Source organism: Coregonus clupeaformis, chromosome 14 (assembly GCF_020615455.1).
Source record: "Coregonus clupeaformis isolate EN_2021a chromosome 14, ASM2061545v1, whole genome shotgun sequence".
Taxonomy (NCBI): Eukaryota; Metazoa; Chordata; class Actinopteri; order Salmoniformes; family Salmonidae; genus Coregonus; species Coregonus clupeaformis.
The window spans coordinates 6,965,205-6,986,020 of NC_059205.1; the positions used below are offsets into that span (position 1 = coordinate 6,965,205).

Below are 20,816 nucleotides of genomic sequence, written 5' to 3' on the forward strand. Positions count from 1 at the left end.
ACGTCTTCTAAGGTGTCAGTTAGAGTCATCAGACCACACCCCTGTGCTCCTGCAGTCCCCGCCCCCACATCGCTAGAGTTCACCATGCCTGCAGCCTACAGGAAGAGACTTAGCTTACAGCGACCACACAGACACACAGAGAGACACACTGACACACACACAGACACACAGACACACAGAGAGACACACTGACACACACACACACACAATGGCTGTCTTGCCTCAATGCCATTGGCTTGTACCTCCTGCTTCATCTCTTCCTCAGCAGCAGGAACCTCCTCCGTCTCCTACAGAGAAAACACAGTTCTATATTATATATTACAGCAGAAACCTCCTCTGTTTCCTACAGAGAAAACACAGTTCTATATTATATATATATACAGCAGAAACCTCCTCTGTTTCCTACAGTGTCCCTGTGAGTGTCCAGGTTATTCTCTAGCGTGTAAGACAGTGTCCCCCATGCATAGAGTCTTCCCTGACCATGTGGAAAAACCTTGGGCCCCATCCATGCTGTTAGTACGTCCACACCGATGTGGTGGCCAGAGCAGTTGACAGTCTCTTCTCCCGCCTAAGACCACCTCAGTGTCTCTGTCACAGCCAGTGTATCCATGCAGTGTACCCATGCAGTTAGCTAGTATGTATTCTAGTACTCCCCCAGGGCCTGGATCTTACTGGGTCCTGTGGGGTGTGTAGTGGTTCTATCATGGGTGCCTCCTCCACTCCCCCGCTGTGGGAGCGTGCCGGAGGAGACGACGACAGTCTCTTCTCCCACTCTGTCTGTCCCAGGGTGTCAGCGCCACCTGACGTCTCCAGGAAGGAGCGCTTCAGTTCGCTGATGTCTCTCTGATGTTTCACCAGCTCCTCCGACGCCTCTGTGTTCTGAACCACCAAATCAGGAGCAGGATAGAAGGACGTGAGGTGCTGATCGACCAATCACCAAGCAGGATACAAGCAGGCTAACAGGAAGTAAGGTTTGGCGACTAGGCAGGCAATACGAGGGTCGGGAGACAAGCCATGCGTGGTGTTTTTGTATTTCGTATGGCAGCTTTTGATTCCCTCTAAGGCTAAGCACCAGGCAATAGTATATCAAGGCTGTGTGGAACTGATAAAAGCCCCTGGAGGCACAGCACAGTAGCATGACTAGACCAGAATGGGATAAACCAAAAGTAACAGAGTAGGGGCTGCGTTCCAAATAGCACCCTATCTAGTGCACTACTTTTGACCAGGGCCCATAGGGATCTGGTCAAAAGTAGTGCACTATATAGGGAACAGGGTGCCATGTGGAACGCACTCCAGGATGACCAATGAGGATGCATGCAGCATGGCCTCAAAACAAACACTCCCACTTCTCGCTAGGGTTTAGGGTTAGAGGATTCTGCAAACATCCATTCAGACCCATCTATTGCTACAGAGTTATAGTATTTCACACAATGGTAAGTAGCTAAGGGTTTAGGGTTGAATCACTCACTACAGCTGTACCAAGTTGATAAAGGTGAGTATCAACACTTCAAAGACCACTCCTCACAGTTTAGTCATAAGATATGATAGTACCAGTAGTATACGTATTGAGCATTATTTTGTGTTGCAGTCAGTTTTTTTTTCTCCCCAGTTAGGGTTCTTCACACTAGCAGACCTGCATGCGTAATGCACACCATGCGTTTGGTTTCTCACCAACCTCTAACATGAGATTACTATGCCTGATAAAAACGTTCTCTCCTTTAATTCGCCTTATGAAACTATACTGGAAAGACAAGAGGAGAGAGGGAGGCATAAGAATGTACTGTTCTCACAATATCATAATTTTGACTTCCGATACTCGGTTTAGTATCGCGATACTCGATACTACAGCTTTTTAAATAGAAAAACAACATAATTGGATGATTCAAGTCCACAACAATGCTGAAACCACATCAGGGGACCAACGTTGAGGTCTGTGAAAAATCTAAGAAATGTAGATTCTTGAGTGTAGTTACCCTTTAATTCAAGTGTGTTTGCACATAGCGATGTTGTTAGGTTAGGGGTGTTTCAGTGGTCAATCGCAAAAATGTTTGTTCATCCGCTCCCGGCCGTAATTGCTAACAACCCCATCCCAATTACCGATCCGCAAAACGCCCGACTATATGTGATCAAGTGAAAATCTGAGGCCCCGCACCCAACCCTAACCCGCAAATATAGAAAATGCACTATAAGCTACAGTCAAAGACGGCATAACTTTTTTTTTGACAGGGGGTGCAGGATTTTTTTGGGGGGCTTGATTTAGAGAGGTTTCTGCTTATAATCTTCGACATTTTTGGTAGGCTATTTGTTAGTCAACTTGTCTATAATTAGATACAGGCAGCTTCTCTTCTGTCATTACATGTTGCCCTAGAAGACTAAATAAACCCTTGCTCACCAGAATGATGTCATCGAAAAGATAGAATGAATGTGTCAATCTAGTTGACATCGGTAAAGTTCTCTCTGTCATCGTTCTGTAATAAAGCCCTTTTGAGGGTGGGCCCTATGCCCTCCCAGGCCCACCCAGGCCCTCCCAGGCCCACCCATGGCTGCGCCCCTGCCCAGTCATGTGAAAGCCATAGATTATGGCCCTAATACATTTATTTCAATTGACTGATTTCCTTCTATGAACAGTTACTCAGTAAAATCGTTGAAATTGTTGCGTTTATATTTTTGTTCCGTATACATTTATGGATTTTCTCTTATATAACCGCAGGGACTGAGTCGCAGGAGACAGGGAATACGAATCACTGATGCATTCTTTTCATGTCATGATAAACTTGGGCAAAGTAATAAATTTTCGAATAAGGTCAATACATTTAGTTCATTTCCAAACGTGAGACACATTTGATAGAAACGGGGCGGCAGGTAGCTTAGTGGTTAAGAGCGTTGTGCCAGTAACCGAAAGGTCGCTGGTTCTAATCCCCGAGCCGACTAGGTGAAAAATCTGTCGACGTGCCCTTGAGCAAGGCACTTAACCCTAATTGCTCCTGTAAATCGCTCTGGATAAGAGCGTCTGCTAAATGACGTAAATGTAAAAATGTAATAGAAGAACCGAAAGTAAAAAAAAAAAATCTATTACCCGAACAATATTTTGTGTTATAGTATCGAGTACAGAAATGTCGGTGCACCGTGCAACGCTATAAGAATGAATATCCGGAGGGTTATGCTAGAGTACTATATCATATAGTAGAGAGAGAGAGAGATGTAGGGAGTTTTGTTGTCTAAGGCTGTGGTCGATAAAATAAATGGTCAGAATCATCTCACTGAGCTGTAATGGAGTTAGCTCAACATATCAACCAACAAGGTCAAATAAAACAAGCAACCTCTCGTGTGATTCCTCAACAAAACGGCACCAACAGAAACATGAATGTGACGGCGTTATATTGCCTTCAGAAAGTATTCATATCCCTCGACATATTCCACATTTTGTTGTGTTACAAAGTGGGATTAAAATTAATTTAATTGTCATTTTTTTTGTCAACGATCTAAAAACACTAACATATCTTGATTAGATAAGTATTCAACCCCCTGAGTCAATACACGTTAGAATCACCTTTTGTAGCGATTAGCGCTGTGAGTATTTCTGGGTAAATCTCTAAGAGCTTTCCACACCTGGATTGTGCAACATTTGCCCATTATTCTTTTCAAAATTCTATCAACTCTATAAAATTGGTTGTTGATCATCGCCAGATAACCACTTTCAGGTCTTGCCATAGATTTTCAAGCAGATTTAAGTCAAAACTGTAACTCGGCCACTCAGGAACATTCAATGTCGTCTTGGTAAGCAACTCCAGAGTATATTTGGCCTTGTGTTTTAGGTTATTGTCCTGCTGAAAGGTGAATTCATCTCCAAGTGTCTGTTGGAAAGCAGACTGAACCAGGTTTTCCTCTAGGATTTTGCCTGTGCTTAGCTCCATTCCGTTTTTTTATCCTGAAAAACTCCACAGTCCTTAACAATTACAAGCATACCCATAACATGATGCAGCCACCACTATGCTTGAAAATATGGAGAGTGGTACTCAGTAATGTGTTGTATTGGATTTGCCCCAAAACATAACACTGTGTATTCAGGACAAAAAGGTAATTGCTTTGCCAATTTTTTGACAGTATTACTTTAGTGCCTTGTTGCAAACAGGATGCTTGTTTTTAAATATTTTTTATTCTGTACAGGCTTCCCTTTCACTGTCAATTAGGTTAGTATTGTGGAGTAACTACAATGTTGTTGATCCATCCTTAGTTTTCTCCTATCACAGCCATTCAACTCTGCAACTTGTAACGTTATGACTATAAGTTCTGTTCCCGGATCTACAATCACGCCCGACAAGGCCAATGAAATCTGCGCCTCACTGTAAGCCTCGCCTTCCACAGGTGATAAGCGTGAGGTTCGGATTCATTCCTTCAATTTAATACCGCTCTTCACCGAGCACAGGAACGGGCGTTTCCCTCCTTCAGGGAACAGTAGTTATAACGTTACATTCCCTTTCAGTCAGTCAACTTCGGCACAACACACTATGGGGAAATATAATCACGCCCCAAGACGGCACCAACAGAGTGCTGCCTAGTGACATTCCCCTGTCCCAGTCATAACCAAACTGTGTGCTATACTGGGAGCAGCGCCATCCAAGCAATGTTGTGATGCCCAACTCGCCACAGCAGAAATATATCCTATGGTCAACCCTTTAAACATCGCCCAAGACGCTGCCAGATCCCTGGTGGAGTGGGCGTACACCGCTACATAACCCTTGCCGCTATATGTCAGGGAGATAGACTCCACAATCCAGTGGGAGAGAGCACCCTGCCTGCAAGCTGGATTAGCAAAACAGACAAAAAGGTTGGTCACATAACCGGATATCCCGGGTCCGTTCAATGTACGTGCTTAAAGCTCGCACCGGAGCTTTGTGACATTTGGACACAACGTCACCTTAGAGTCGCCCTGGGCAACTCTGAGAACAGAAAGGGTGCACGGATAACGTGTAGAGGTCCCCAACACGTTTAGCCGAGGCCAAAGCCATGAGCAGGGAGGTTTTTGTTGAAGAGGAACTTCAGAGCACTGAAAAGGAACAAGTCCATTATCTTGGTACAAGAGCTCAAACACTTGCCACTTATATGCCATCTTGTAGAGGGTGCCCTTACAAACATCTAGCCATCAGATTGGCCCTCTGAGTGGCCAGGCCCATAGGAACCAAATCTCTACCCTCGCTTGCCAAACCTGCCCATGCGCCGGGGACAACAGGTCCCTGCGCAAACGGGAGTTTCCACGGGTCCCCGCCTAAAAGGCGAATGATCTCCGCGAACCAAGGCTGCCTGGGCCAACGGGGAGCCACAAGAATCAAATGGTAAGCACTCCCTGGCAACACCCTCTTCAATGTGGGCCGAATCAGAACCACTGGCGGAAACGTAGAAAGGAGGGTCCGAGGCCACTGGTGCACCAGAGTGTCCATTCCCAACAGGACACTCAGGTCCCTCAGTGTCCATTCCCAACAGGACACTCGGGTCCCTCAGTGTCCATTCCCAACAGGACACTCGGGTCCCTCATTGAGAAAATGAGCTTTACCACTATTGGACAGTTTAGTTGGTCAAACGTAAGACGGTCTTGTTTTCCAATTGTTTGTTTTAACAGCGTGAATCATTTCTGTTTACACCGAGGTGAAGAGCGGAATAATTTAAGGAATTAAATCAGAGCCTCACGCTTATCACCTGTGGAAGGCGGGACTTCCAGCGAGGAGCGGATTTCATTGGCCTTGTCAGGCGTGATTGTAGATCCTTCAACCGAAGTGGCGAGAGTGCAACTTCCCATAGTATGTTGTCCCGCAAGGAACCCTGAGCAGTTTCCTTCCTCTCCGGCAACTGAGTTAGGAAGGACGCCTGTATCTTTGTAGTGACTGGGTAATTAATAACTTCACCATGCTCAAAAGGGATATTCAATGTATGCTTTTTTATTTTTACCCATCTACCAATAGGTGCCCTTCTTTGCGAGGCATTGATCCAGGTCTTTGTGGTTGAATCTGTGTTTGAAAATCACTGCTCGACGGAGGGACCTTACAGATAACTGTATGTGTGTGGTACAGAGTCATGAAAAAATCATGTTAAACTTAATTTAGGCTTGCCGTAACAAAGGGGTTGTATACTTATTGACTCAAGACATTTCAGCTTTTCATTTTTTAATAACTTGTAAAAAAAAAAAAAAAAACTAATTCCACTTTGACATTATGTGGTATTGTGTGATTTTTTCTTCAATTTAAACTTTCTGAAGGCAATGTATGTGGCAGCAGCAGCCATGCTAGACTAGGTAGCACAATATACAGGCAGCAGAGACAACTCAATATTAGGAAGGTGTTCTTAATGTTTTGTACAATAAATGTTGTACAATCCCTTTTTTTTTTTTTTTTTTGCATACAATATAGCTCAGTACTTGAATTATTTATTTTATACAGGCATTATTGCTAATCTTTATCAAGGGTGTCAATAATTTGGGACCCTACTGTATATATATAGAGAGCGATATAATGGCTCCTCTCTGCAGTATTGAGCAGGGTCCGGTTTCCATAGCGATGGAATTTAGGCTTACGATTGTTTTAACGATGCATCTTTCCTACAAACGGCCGAAGATGAAACATACGTTTCCCAAAAACATCACACAGTGAGAATGTTTGCTAAGGGCTTTCCCCATTCAAATCTTACCTTAGCATTATAATTATTCGACAATACTGACGATGGATCCGCTCCTAGAAGGACATGACCCCCTACGGCTTATTCTAATGCTTACCCAATAAAAACGCACTAAAATCACAGAGTTAGCACATCATTGCACATGTTAGGCTACACATCATGAAATACAGTATATTGAGACAGTAAGTAGCCTACAAGTAGCAAAATAGAACTTAATTGATTTGAACGTTAAAATGTATTTTGATATGATTGAAATTGGCCTATAGCCTGCTGTTTACATTTTATTGCAGTCATCTCAGTTTTCATTTGAAGCATCTTTTTATACGTCGCAAAGAGATTGACAACTTTGTATTTGTAGTCAACTTTGTTCTGAAGTAAATCGGCGGTCACAGAGAGACGGATAAACCATGTGATTCTATGTTTAGCGGAGATCTTCTGTGTATAAAGTGACGCGGGAGGGCAAAAAAAGCATCTAACGACGCAGTTAGCTGTTCTAGAATGGTCTGAGGCAGGTGTTAGATTATGAGCGTTTTCAAGAGCAACTTTAGTAACAATGGTTTTGGGAAACAGCTCGTAGATTTATCGATGCTCCTACGAAGGTTCTAACAATTAACTTAGCCGTCAGATGCTTTTGGGAAACTGGGCACTGGGACATGACAGTAAACTCAGAGTACCTGTGTCCTCATCTCAGAATAATCATCTTCTGGCTCCGACTAACAGCAGAAAGAAAGGAGGAGGAAGAAGGAGGAAACAGAGAGAGGGATGGAGGGAGGGAGGGAGGGAGGGAGGGGGGAGGGAGGGAGGGAGGGGGGGGGATGGAGGGAGGGAGGGGGGATGGAGGGAGGGAGGGGGATGGAGGGAGGGAGGGAGGGAGGGAGGGAGGGAGGGAGGATGGATGGAGGGAGGGCGGGATGGAGGGGAGAGAGACAGAGACAGAGACAGAGAGAGAGAGAGAGACAGAGGGGAGAGAGAGGGATGGAGGGAGGGCGGGAGGGAGGGAGGGGGGATGTGAGGGATGGAGGGAGGGAGGGAGGGGGGGGGGATGAGGGAGGGAGGAATTGAGGGAGGGAGGGGAGAGAGACAGAGACAGAGAGAGAGAGAGAGAGAGACAAGAGAGAGACAGAGGGGAGAGAGAGAGATAGGAGAGAGAGAGAGAGGGGAGAGAGAGATAGGAGAGAGAGAGAGAGAGGGGAGAGAGAGACAGACAGAGAGAGAGAGAGACAGAGGGGAGAGAGACAGAGAGAGAGAGAGAGAGAGAGAGAGGAGAGAGGGGAGAGAGACAGACAGAGGGGAGAGAGACAGAGAGAGAGACGGAGAGAGAGACAGAGAGAGAGACAGAGAGAGAGACAGAGAGAGAGACAGAGAGAGAGACAGAGAGAGAGACAGAGAGAGACAGAGAGAGAGACAGAGAGAGAGAGAGACGAGAGAGAGAGAGGGGAGAGAGAGGGATGGAGGGAGGGGGATGTGAGGGATGGAGGGAGGGAGGGAGGGGGGAGGGAGGGAGGGAGGGGGGGGATGAGGGAGGGAGGAATTGAGGGAGGGAGGGGAGAGAGACAGAGACAGAGAGAGAGAGAGAGAGAGAGAGAGAGAGACAAGAGAGAGACAGAGGGGAGAGAGAGAGATAGGAGAGAGAGAGAGGGGAGAGAGAGATAGGAGAGAGAGAGAGAGGGGAGAGAGAGATAGGAGAGAGAGAGAGAGGGGAGAGAGAGACAGACAGAGAGAGAGAGAGACAGAGAGACAGAGGGGAGAGAGACAGAGAGAGAGAGAGAGAGGAGAGAGGGGAGAGAGACAGACAGAGGGGAGAGAGACAGAGAGAGAGACGGAGAGAGAGACAGAGAGAGAGACAGAGAGAGAGACAGAGAGAGAGACAGAGAGAGAGACAGAGAGAGAGAGAGAGAGAGAGAGAGAGAGAGAGAGAGAGAGAGAGACCGAGAGAGACAGAGAGAGATAGAGAGGAGAGAGAGACAGAGAGAGAGAGAGACAGAGACAGAGAGAGGGAGAGAGAGAGAGATAGAGGAGATAGGAGAGATAGAAGAGAGAGTTAGGAGAGAGAGATAGGAGAGAGAGAAGAGAGAGATAGGAGAGATAGAGAGAGATAGAGAGAGATAGGAGAGAGAGAGATAAGAGAGAGATGAGAGAGAGAGACAGTACAGAATCAGGAAACCTGAGATAAAGTCCTTGACATATATATACTAATAGCATGCACACATAACACCCACAAATATATCTGGCTTCAGACAAATCCACTGAACAGCAAGCATCCCCAAAGAATTCAACCATCGTAAATAATGACAATAAACAGCATCTATTAAGACATTCTTTCCCCCGCCCTCAATGACGGTTCCACTTGGAGTCTTCCATGCTTTCAGACTCCAGGGTGGGGATCTCCTCCTGAATGTACCTCAGTGACCGTGCTTTCCCCGTCGAAGGCAAAGTCAGTTTGCTCGCTGTCCGTCTGTCATGTAAAACAGCCAGCGGAAACCGTTCCGATCGGAAAGCAGGGAATGAGAGAGAACCAGTTCAAACTCTGGACACAAACGTTGAATATTCCTTCTTAACAGTAATGATCACAAATGGAGAGTATGGTGGTGCAGCATTGGGAAATGCGCAAAAGGTTGCTTTAAAAGCAAAACACTACAGTCGCTAAAACAAGGCTAAGGCAAAGAAGAAAAAAGCAACAGAAGAAAGCAAGCATTGCAAACAGACTCAGAGGAAATGTTAACCTTACGGTTTAAGGCCACTCGTTCAAATTCAATAATTATGTTAGTATATACGTTTTGCTCCATTTGATTAGGAAATAAATTCTTTGTTCCAGTTTGATTTATTTAAGCCCATAAGTTAGCTGGGTAAGTCTACCATTTATAAAACAAACTATTCCTTTTTTCTCCTTCAAAGCCTTCAATTGACCTGGTGTTAAACAGTAATCAGACTTTCAGGCCTCCATCACTTACCATCCAATGTGCAAGATGATGATTCTATAGGGATGTAGTGGGTATGGAGGTGATTTATCAGTCTTTCTGTATTAGTGAAACTGGATCTATATGGGACTCCAGTCCATACTGTATAAACAGCAGTGAAACTGGATCTATATGGGACTCCAGTCCATACTGTATAAACAGCAGTGAAACTGGATCCATATGGGACTCCAGTCCATACTGTATAAACAGCAGTAAAACTGGATCTATATGGGACTCCAGTCCATACTGTATAAACAGCAGTGAAACTGGATCTATATGGGACGCCAATCCATACTGTATAAACAGCAGTGAAACTGGATCCATATGGGACTCCAGTCCATACTGTATAAACAGCAGTGAAACTGGATCTATATGGGACTCCAATCCATACTGTATAAACAGCAGTGAAACTGGATCTATATGGGACTCCAGTCCATACTGTATAAACAGCAGTGAAACTGGATCTATATGGGACTCCAATCCATACTGTATAAACAGCAGTGAAACTGGATCCATATGGGACTCCAATCCATACTGTATAAACAGCAGTGAAACTGGATCTATATGGACTCCAATCCATACTGTATAAACAGCAGTGAAACTGGATCTATATGGGACTCCAATCCATGCTGTATAAACAGCAGTGAAACTGGATCTATATGGGACTCCAGTCCATACTGTATAAACAGCAGTGAAACTGGATCTATATGGGACTCCAATCCATACTGTATAAACAGCAGTGAAACTGGATCTATATGGGACTCCAATCCATGCTGTATAAACAGCAGTGAAACTGGATCTATATGGGACTCCAGTCCATACTGTATAAACAGCAGTGAAACTGGATCTATATGGGACTCCAATCCATACTGTATAAACAGCAGTGAAACTGGATCTATATGGGACTCCAATCCATACTGTATAAACAGCAGTGAAACTGGATCTATATGGGACTCCAATCCATACTGTATAAACAGCAGTGAAACTGGATCTATATGGGACTCCAGTCCATACTGTATAAACAGCAGTGAAACTGGATCTATATGGGACTCCAATCCATACTGTATAAACAGCAGTGAAACTGGATCCATATGGGACTCCAATCCATACTGTATAAACAGCAGTGAAACTGGATCTATATGGGACTCCAGTCCATACTGTATAAACAGCAGTGAAACTGGATCTATATGGGACTCCAGTCCATACTGTATAAAAAGCAGTGAAACTGGATCCATATGGGACTCAGTGTTAAGTGTTAAGCATCAGATGCTTGCATCATGATAGCTGTAAAGGATGATCCGCTAAACGCTACTGTAATACAAATGTTTCACTGTGATGTGTCATCTAGCTAGAGGCAATGCAGAGAGACTGACTGGGTGAATGAATGGACCCATATGTCTGTATGCGTCTAATCTAAAGCAGCCACAGTATATTGCCATGAATGAAGTTGACGCGACTGAGATGGGTTACCCATAAAGCAACATGCTTTACCCTAAAGCGACCCTCAAACTGAAAAGGTCCTGCTGTGGTAAATGAGCTATCATGCCAAAAGTACAGGTGAGTTGCCATTATTATAAGTTTACATTCTTAAAAGCCATCCAACAGGAAAAATTGTGCTATAGGAACTTGCATGAAACATCTCTGTACGCATAAAGATATTATGTTGATGGTGATGTCATGATGATGTCATCTAATGAGGAAGTGACGAAGCAGACACGAGGTTCTGAAAGTAGGAACACTGACAGACAAAGTCATCTGAAAATGGCACCTTATTCCCTATATAGTGCACTACTTTTGATCAGATCCCACATCGGGGACAGAGTGCCATTTTGGACGTACCCCAAGTCTGGACTGGACAGGAGCACAATATCACTATTATGTGACCTTAATGGAGTAGTATAGTTTAAGGCCTACTGTAAATAGGACACACACACACACACACACACACCTCTTCCTCTTCCTCTGAACAACTGTCATGGTGATGCAGGCCCTGAGCGATGGAGGCGGTGAGGGAAGCCGCCTTGGGCTCCAGGTAGCACAGGCACAGCGCCAGCGGGAAGGACAGCGTGAGGGCGTAGGGCACCGAGAACGACGTGGACAGGAGGAAGAAGAAGATGAAGAGGAAGCAGGGGATGAGAGAGGGTGACCTGAAGGGCCGGAAGTGCTGCACGCTCTCAGGGAGGAAGGTGAGCTCCGTGATGTCGGGGAAGGTGAGGTAACCGTCCTCGTCCAGGTAGGAAGAGAGGTCGGGGAGGTGCAGGGAGAAGGAGAACAGAGTGCCGCCCCGCCTCCTGTGGGCCTTCAGCTGTTCTAGACGCTGTTTGCGGGCCGACAGGAGTAACACCTGCTCCTCTAGGAGGGCGGCGGCGCGGTCCGCTTTGGCCTGGCGCCGACGGCACCCCGCCGAGGATTTAGCCGGGCTGACAGAGGCACAGCGTTTACGTGACGCGTTCTCCCTGCGCCGCCGACGGACCTTAGTGGAGGCCACGGGGGAGGAGGGGAGGGAGAGCTCAGAGCGGAGGGGGTCAGAAGAGTACAGACATGGGGAGCGCTGATGGAGGGAGCGGGGAGGGGAGGTGGTATGGATGGTGAGTAGAATGATACAGGTGGGAGGAGAAAAGACAAGCGAATTAGACAAGAGGCAGTCAGTTCTAGTACAGCAGTGGGTAAAATAAGCCGGAAGCATCTGGGAAATCAATAATTACGGCCAAGTCACACTCTGCAGGACGTTCACTCACTGCTGTACAACGTTAGAGAAAAACTGGGCAATTCAAGAGGGTGCTACGAAATTAATGTCAAAATCTAGTTTTCTTTGCCCTACGTCAGGGTTCTTCAATTCCGGTCCTGGAGGGCCGAAACACCTCTGTTTTTCATCCTCTCCTTCTAATCAGGGGCTAATTCAGACCTGGGACACCAGGTGAGTGCAATTAACTACCAGGTAGAAATAAAAAACAGAAGTTTTTCGGCCCTCCAGGACCGGAATTGAAGAACCCTGCCCTACGTCATTATAAATTACATAGAATGAATCATTAGATAGTTCTTCTACAATATTATCACCTTAATAGACTTGACAGTGTTGATTAAATAACAACGTTCATTTGCTGTGACCGTTGCTAGTTCAGGACTGCACCGCTCTTGGTTGTAGCTCTTCCATATTTGGTGTTGTGAGGTTTCCGCTGGAATCACCTCCAAATCAAGATACATTTGATACCTTCGTCATGTTCACCTCCAGATCCTTGGCTTTCATTGCCTATATTAGCAATCAATCTACGTTGAGAGGGACACTTTCTATGGCGATTTAAAAGGGAAAGACTCCGAAATACACAATGAAAACAGGAACAGACGGTCTTCGCGGAGGGTGGATATTGAAATGTAGTCTGTTAGCTTTGTAAATAAATATATACTGAACAAAATAAAACGCAACAACTTCAAAGATTTTACTGAGTTACAGTTCATATAAGGAAATCAATCAATCTATGGATTTCACATGACTGGGCAGGGGAGCAGCCATGGGTGGGCCTGGGAGTTTATAGGCCCACCCACTGGAGAGCCAGGCCCACCCACTGGAGCGCCAGGCCCAGCCAATCAGAATAAGTTTTTTTCCCACAAAAGGGCTTTATTACAGACAAAAAGACCCCCCCTCCTCAGACGATCCCGCAGGTGGAGAAGCTGGATGTGGAGGTCCTGGGCTGACGTGGTCTGCGGTTGTGAGGCCGGTTGGACGTACTGCCAAATTCTCAAAGATATCGTTGGAGGCGGCTTATGGTAGAGAAATGAACATTAAATTCTCTGGCAACAGTTATGTTGGACATTCCTGCAGTCAGCATGCCAATTGCACGCTCCCTCAAAACTTGAGACATCCGTGGCATCATGTTGTGTGACAAAACTGCTCATTTTAGAGAGGCCTTTTATTGTCCCCAGCACAAGGTGCACCTGTGTAATGATCATACTGTTTAATCAGCTTCTTGATATGCCACACCTGTCAGGTGGATGGATTATCTTGGCAAAGAAGTAATGCTCACTAACAGGGATGTAAACAAATTTGTGCACAACATTTCAGAGAAATAAGCTTTTTGTGCATATGGATAATTTCTGGGATCTTTCTTTTTAGCTCATGAAACATGGGACCAACACTCTACATGTTGCGTTTATCTTTGTGTTCAGTATATATTTAGTCCCCATTTAGTTTTGTATTCAGCGGATTTCATTTAGAAAAAGCCCACGTTTTCACTCACAAGCCTTCAGCCGCTAGTAAGTTAGCTTGTCAGTTGACGTTGGAAGTTAGCGCCGTTCTGCCGCAGAACAGCGCCACAGACTTCTAGAGAGCAGTGACCACTCGTTGATCACGCCTGTGATGACATTCCTTTCCCTCTAAACACGCTCCATTCTCAGAGTACGTCTGCAACTTTTTAACCATTTATGGTAGAGACATGGGGTTTGGACTATTGTTTTTCCTGACGGAATGTTCTATTGAATGGACATGTTTGTACAAACCTTGAATGAACTAATCCTTTTATGGGTGAACACCCTATACTCTGACCATGTAGAAAAATAAGGAAATGACACTCCTTACACTTACCTGTTTAGTAAAACACTTTAAACAAGAGGTTAATCTGGGCATAGGTTGTAAAGAATCTTATCGTACTTTGTACCTTTGTAACATCTTTTGACAGTGATAAAGCTGTAACGTCCTTTAACAGTACTGACTCCTTTAACAGTACTGACAGTGATAAAGCTGCTGTAACGTCCTTTAACAGTACTGACAGTGATAAAGCTGTTGTAACGTCCTTTAACAGTACTGACAGTGATAAAGCTGTTGTAACGTCCTTTAACAGTACTGACAGTGATAAAGCTGTTGTAACGTCCTTTAACAGTACTGACAGTGATAAAGCTGTAATGTCCTTTAACAGTACTGACAGTGATAAAGCTGTAATGTCCTTTAACAGTACTGACAGTGATAAAGCTGTAATGTCCTTTGACAGTACTGACAGTGATAAAGCTGTTGTAACGTCCTTTAACAGTACTGACAGTGATAAAGCTGTTGTAACGTCCTTTAACAGTACTGACAGTGATAAAGCTGTTGTAACGTCCTTTAACAGTACTGACAGTGATAAAGCTGTTGTAACGTCCTTTGACAGTACTGACAGTGATAAAGCAACATCAGGGAGTAACAGATAGATAGCTGTTTAGGATTCCGTCATACTACAAAGCAGGATCAATGAACTAGCCAGCTAAGTTTGATAAACAACCAGAAACAACTATTGATTTGATAACTATTAGCTAAAGCTAAACTTAGATGTGTTTTTGGTTTTTGAGTCAATTAGACCATGACCTTTTCAAGCTTACCTTTCAAAAAAAATAAATCAGAATATTTATTCAAGTCAGCTGGCTAAGTCATTGATATTGCTTTGTCTTCACGTAGAACTGCTACTGATAAGGCCGCTGTTGCCTTTACTCAGAGCAAGGAGCCATTACAGTTCATAGGGCAATGTTTTTCAGCTTGTAGCTTCATCCAACTAAAAAGTTGAGTGTGACCAAACTGCTTAACCCTGGATCAATCATATTGGTACTCTGCTAATGGCACTGTTTAATACAACACCAAACTTCCAGGACTAACCTGATTGGCTAATATGAGGAAGAGGAGGAGGAGGAGGAAGGAAGATGTTTACCTTGTTGTCGTGTCTGAGGGGGGTTGAGGGGACATTAGGGTCTGACGTCTCTGTAGCGTTGATCTGTCCCTCCTCTTCCTCAGCCTTCTCCTCCTCCTCCTCCTCTGCCTTCTTCTCCAGCGTTACCGTGGTGATCAGGTCTCCCGCGGCGTCAGCTTTGGCGGGCGTGGCGTCCCTCATCAGGGTGTCGTGGTTCTCTGTTACGGGTGCTGGGAGGAGGGACGGTGAGGGGGGTGTTGTTAGTCACCAGAGGACACCAAAACAATAGTTCTCTGGTGTGGTACATCCTCAGGTAAGTCATGACCTTAAGAACTGATCTAGGATCAGCTTACTGTCCCAAAATCTTAACCTTAACATAAGATAAACCAAAATGGCGGGGTGACCGTTTTGCCGTAGTTTGAGCTGCACATTGCCCCTTTTACATTAGTGGGGGTAAAACTCAAAACTGGCCTCAGATCAGCGTCTAGAAGCAACTTAGTCTTACTTAAACACAGACTCCAAGACTAGACTGAGGTAGCCTATGATTGTTTTTAACCATCTATGGATAGCCCCCCCTTTGCCCTCAGTGAATCAATAGGTGTTGGGTGTTCAAAAAAAGACTTGGGGACAGATGGTAAGCAAAATAGTGACTTGGAGACTATTTCAATGTCCACACTAGCATACCAGTACACTGCTTAGGATGAGGTAATGCATTGGGCGTTGTGAACATTTGAACATAGTCAATGAATAAGTAGCCCTTACCTCCGTCCAGGCTGCGCGACATGGTGTAGCGTTTGGAGGAGGAGCGTTCGAAGATGGGCGCGGCCCTGATGATCTGAGAGGACACTCTCCGGGTCTGAGCCTGGGTTCTCCCGCTGTAGCGGAACTTAGAACCAAGACCTAGGAACTTCTTAGGCGGGGCCTCTGGAGACACCAGTCTGACAGAGGAGGAAAAAGTTAGGATAAATTAAACCATTATGTGATTAAAAAAAAAAACAATCCGTATATTTTACAATAATAATACATTTAATTTACAGTACATAGCGCTTTTCATCATACAGATAATCTCAAAGACACTTAACCTGATTTGATAGCCTTTAATGTGCATAATTTCGGCTGTGTTCTTAGGGGATAAATCAACCCTATATATCTGGAGATGAAATCACTACGCTTGTTACATTTTACAGTAACGATCTGACTATGATAGCTTTTCATTTTATATAATTTTCTGCTGTGTTACAGTGCCTTCAGAAAATATTCACACCCCTTAACCTTGACCTTTTCCGCATTTTGTTGTGTTACAGCCTGAATTTAAAATGGATTAAATTGAGATTTTGTGTCACTGGCCTACACACCCCTACACCCCATAATGTCAAAGTGGAATTAGGTTTTTAGACATTTTTACTAATTAATTAGAAATGAAAAGCTGAAATGTCTTGAGTCAATAAGTATTCAACCCCTTTGTTATGGCAAGCATAAATAAGTTCAGGAGTAAAAATGTGCTTAAGAATTCACATAATAAGTTGCATGGACTCACTCTGTGTGCAATAACAGTGTTCAAAATGATTTTTGAATGACTACCTCATCTCTGTACCCCACATATACAATAAATCGGTAAGGTCCCTCAGTCGAGCAGTGAATTTCAAATACAGATTCAACCACAAAGACCAGGGAGGTTTTCCAATGCCTCGCAATGAAGGGCACCTATTGGTAGATGGGTTTAAAAAAAGTTAAAAGCAGACATTGAATATCCCTTTAAGCATGATGAAGTTATTAATTACACTTTGGATGGTGTATCAATTAGGGCTGACCCCAATTAGTCGACTGGTCGATTGTTTGGTCGTTAGGCTGTTGGTCGACCAAGATGGTTTTAGTCGAGCAGTAACAAATATATATATATATATATATATACCCCCATCTCAGTGAACTAATCCATTGCAGAGGCCTAGACTAAAAGCCAATTTATGCTTGACCTGAAAATGTGGTCGGAGGCTCCATATGAACTCCAGAGGCATGCAGAGGCCAAATGGATCTCTGTACCGCATCACCGTGCACCTCCCAAATGTTGTAACAATGCGGAGGGCTCTGTATAGCTCCGCATTGACATGATTGGTTGACGGTAGGTGGGGGCGGTACATCCTGTATAAAACACAACCTCACTTCCTTAACAACAGCTCTGCACTGCTCTGTGAAGAGCAAGAAGTATGAATGCCCTGACTTCTGCAGAGGTCACATCACCGTGCTGCATGGCCCAATGCAGACCTCGGATTGACCCGTGCGCCCAGGATGCACAATGCACTTCCCTCTCCAGAATGCGCTCTCTCCTGCCAATTTGTGCACATGTATTATTTCATAACTTCATTGTGTGAATTGTTCGCATTTGATTGTTAGTGTATATCAATTCCCCATTACATATATCACCAGTAGTACATTTACCATTAATTCCTAATCTACAATGTTTGTTACTTTAGTTACGGTCATTTATTTTAATGCATTCAATATTGTTATTCCAGTCTTCCCGTTCTCACTGTCTGAGTGGACACACTGTTTGCAGAGCGCACAACCTGCTACACTTGTGAGAAACAAGTTTTGGTTTATTTATTTCATTCCGTTAATGAGTTTTGTCAGTTTAGTCGTTGTCTTTTCTTTGGAGCGCTCCTGTCAATGTTGAGTAAGGACGCGCACACATAGAAGTGGCCTATAGGTTGCCTGTGTGCAAATGAAGGCATATGCATATAAAACTACTACTGGTGATATAGACTACCAGGCAAAAGTTTGGACACACCTACTCATTCAAGGGTTTTTCTTTATTTTTACAATTTTTACATTGTACAATAATAGTGAAGATATCAAAACTATGAAATAACACATATGGAATCATGTAGTAACCAAAGAAGTGTTAAACAAATCAAAATACATTCTATATTTGAGATTCTTCAAATAGCCACCCTTTGCCTTCATGACAGCTTTGCACACTCTTGGCATTCTCTCAACCAGCTTCATGAGGTAGTCACCTGGAATGCATTTCAATTAACAGGTGTGCCTTCTTAAAAGTTAATTTGTGGAATTTATTTCCTTCTTAATGCGTTTGACCCAATCAGTTGTGTTATGACAAGGTAGGGGTGGTATACAGAAGATAGCCCTATTTGGTAAAAGACCAAGTCCATATTATGGCAATAACAGCTCAAATAAGCAAAGAGAAACGACAGTCCATCATTACTTTAAGACATGAAGGTTAGTCAATACGGAACATTTCAAGAACTTTGAAAGTTTCTTCAAGTGCAGTCGCAAAAACCATCAAGTGCTATGATGAAACTGGCTCTCATGAGGACCGCCACAGGAATGGAAGACCCAGAGTTATCTCTGCTGCAGAGGATAAGTTCATTAGAGTTACCAGCCTCAGAAATTGCAGCCCAAATAAATGCTTCACAGAGTTCAAGTCACAGACACAGCTCAACATCAACTGCTCAGAGGGGAATGAGTGAATCAGGCCTTCATGGTCGAATTGCTGCAAAGAAACCACTACTAAAGGACACCAATAATAAGAGACCTGCTTGGGCCAAGAAACACAAGCAATGGACATTAGACCAGTGGAAATCTGTCCTTTGGTCTGATGAGTCCAAATTTGAGATTCTTGGTTCTAACCGCCGTGTCTTTGTGAGACGCAGAGTAGGTGAACGGATGATCTCCGCATGTGTAGTTCCCACCGTAAAGCATGGAGGAGGAGGTGTTATGGTGTGGGGGTGCTTTGCTGGTGACACGGTCTGTGATTTATTTAGAATTCAAGGCACACTTAACCAGCGTGGCTACCACAGCATTCTGCAGCGATATGCCATCCCATCTGGTTTGGGCTTGGTGGGACTATCATTTGTTTTTCAACAGGACAATGACCCAACACACCTCCAGGCTGTGTAAGGGCTATTTTTACCAAGAAGGAGAGTGATGGAGTGCTGCATCAGATGACCTGGCCTCCAAAATCCCACGACCTCAACCCAATTGAGATGCTTTGGGATGAGTCGGACCGCAGAGTGAAGGAAAAGCAGCCAATAAGTGCTCAGCATATGTGGGAACTCCTTTCAAAACTGTTGGAAAAGGATTCCAGGTGAAGCTGGTTGAGAGAATGCCAAGAGTGTGCAAAGCTGTCATCATGGCAAAGGGTGGCTATTTGAAGAATCTCAAATATAAAATATATTTTGATTTGTTTAACACTTTTTTGGTTTCTACATGATTCCATATGTGTTATTTCATACTTTTGATGTCTTCACTATTATTCTACAGTGTAGAAAATAGTAAAAATAAAGAAAAACCCTTAACGCACCACCACTAATGACCTGTGGAGCTTCTCAAAGTAATGTTTTCTTCAGCTCAAACAGCAAGCAAACAAAGTCTGTTTTTACATCCACTGAGAATTACAATAGTTCCTCAATGTATTCGAAAAATCTTTCCAGCTCTCTCCCTTTCAATAACCACTCAGCGTGAAAATGAAAAATGTAATGCTCTGATCCAGTGGAAACGTCATAAAATAGGCCTACCTGATTATCAGTGGTAGCCTTGGACTGAAATAGGTTCTATTACTCATTTTGGGGGCTGGTACTGTTTATATTTAGGTGCAGGAGCTCCACAATACTTATGAGCTAATATTCTATAAGAGGAACAGGAGCTCAAGCAGTAGAAAATGTGAGGTGCCGGTACTCGGTATGCTCCCGAGTGGCACAGTGGTCTAAGGCACTGCATCGCAGTGCTAGCTGTGCCACTAGAGATCCTGGTTCGAATCCAGGCTCTGTCGTAGCCGGCCGTGACCGGGAGACCCATGGGGCGGCGCACAATTGGCCCAGCGTCGTCCAGGGTAGGGGAGGGAATGGCCGGCAGGGATGTAGCTCAGTTGGTAGAGCATGGCGTTTGCAACGCCAGGGTTGTGGGTTCGATTCCCATGGGGGGCCAGTATGGAAAATAAAAAAATAATGTATTCACTAACTGTAAGTCGCTCTGGATAAGAGCGTCTGCTAAATGACTAAAATGTAAATGTAAATACTCAGCTCCGGTGAGCTGCTGCCCAAGTCAAGCCCTGTTTCTTATCCCTTGCCCAAATAGCCTACAGCTGTGTCTGTCCTGAGCTCACTGGTGCAGGAAACTCTGAGGGCCCAGAATATATTATACAATGTTTCAAGGAGCTTCAGGCTGGACCCAAGTTAATAGTTGATACAATGTTTCCAGTTCCTTGCAGACAGGCCATGTGTAGCCAATGTCATTTATAGGATATTTATTTTTATCAGGATATTTTCTACCTGCAGGCGGCAATGGTTTTATTTGCTGGCTTTATGTAGGCTATTTTTACATAGTTGATAATGGCAATAGAAGTTACTTTTAGATTTGTATCATTTTCATTTAGATTTGGATAGAATTTTGATTAACCACATGACAATGATTTTGAGATATGAAGACGTTATTAAAAATTAAATGACACTGTTTCACGAAAATGTGCATATGAAAACCATAACTGGCAGGCAGATCGGTAGAAATGGTAAGACAAATTGGCCACGTCCAC

The 20,816-nt window shown here is 44.2% G+C and overlaps 1 protein-coding gene across 13 annotated transcripts in view; it reads right to left on the reverse strand.

Annotated features, from left to right (window-relative positions):
• epb41l3b (erythrocyte membrane protein band 4.1-like 3b) overlaps positions 1 to 20,816 on the reverse strand; it is a 90,109-nt gene that overhangs the window by 16,863 nt on the left and 52,430 nt on the right. For 6 of the 13 annotated variants that reach the window (XM_041895509.2, XM_041895512.2, XM_041895507.2 and 3 more), the window contains 8 exons: positions 16,034 to 16,209; positions 15,293 to 15,501; positions 11,572 to 12,174; positions 9,068 to 9,121; positions 7,341 to 7,379; positions 655 to 879; positions 243 to 287; positions 1 to 95 (listed from right to left, as the gene is read on the reverse strand). The exon at positions 1 to 95 is cut by the window's left edge and continues 763 nt beyond it. In XM_041895509.2, coding sequence (XP_041751443.2) covers positions 1 to 95; positions 243 to 287; positions 655 to 879; positions 7,341 to 7,379; positions 9,068 to 9,121; positions 11,572 to 12,174; positions 15,293 to 15,501; positions 16,034 to 16,209 — 1,446 coding nt within the window. Of the gene's footprint in view, positions 96 to 221; positions 288 to 654; positions 880 to 7,340; positions 7,380 to 9,067; positions 9,122 to 11,571; positions 12,175 to 15,292; positions 15,502 to 16,033; positions 16,210 to 20,816 lie in introns of all 13 variants that reach the window. The other 7 variants (XM_041895510.2, XM_041895513.2, XM_041895519.2 and 4 more) reach the window with 7 other exon arrangements.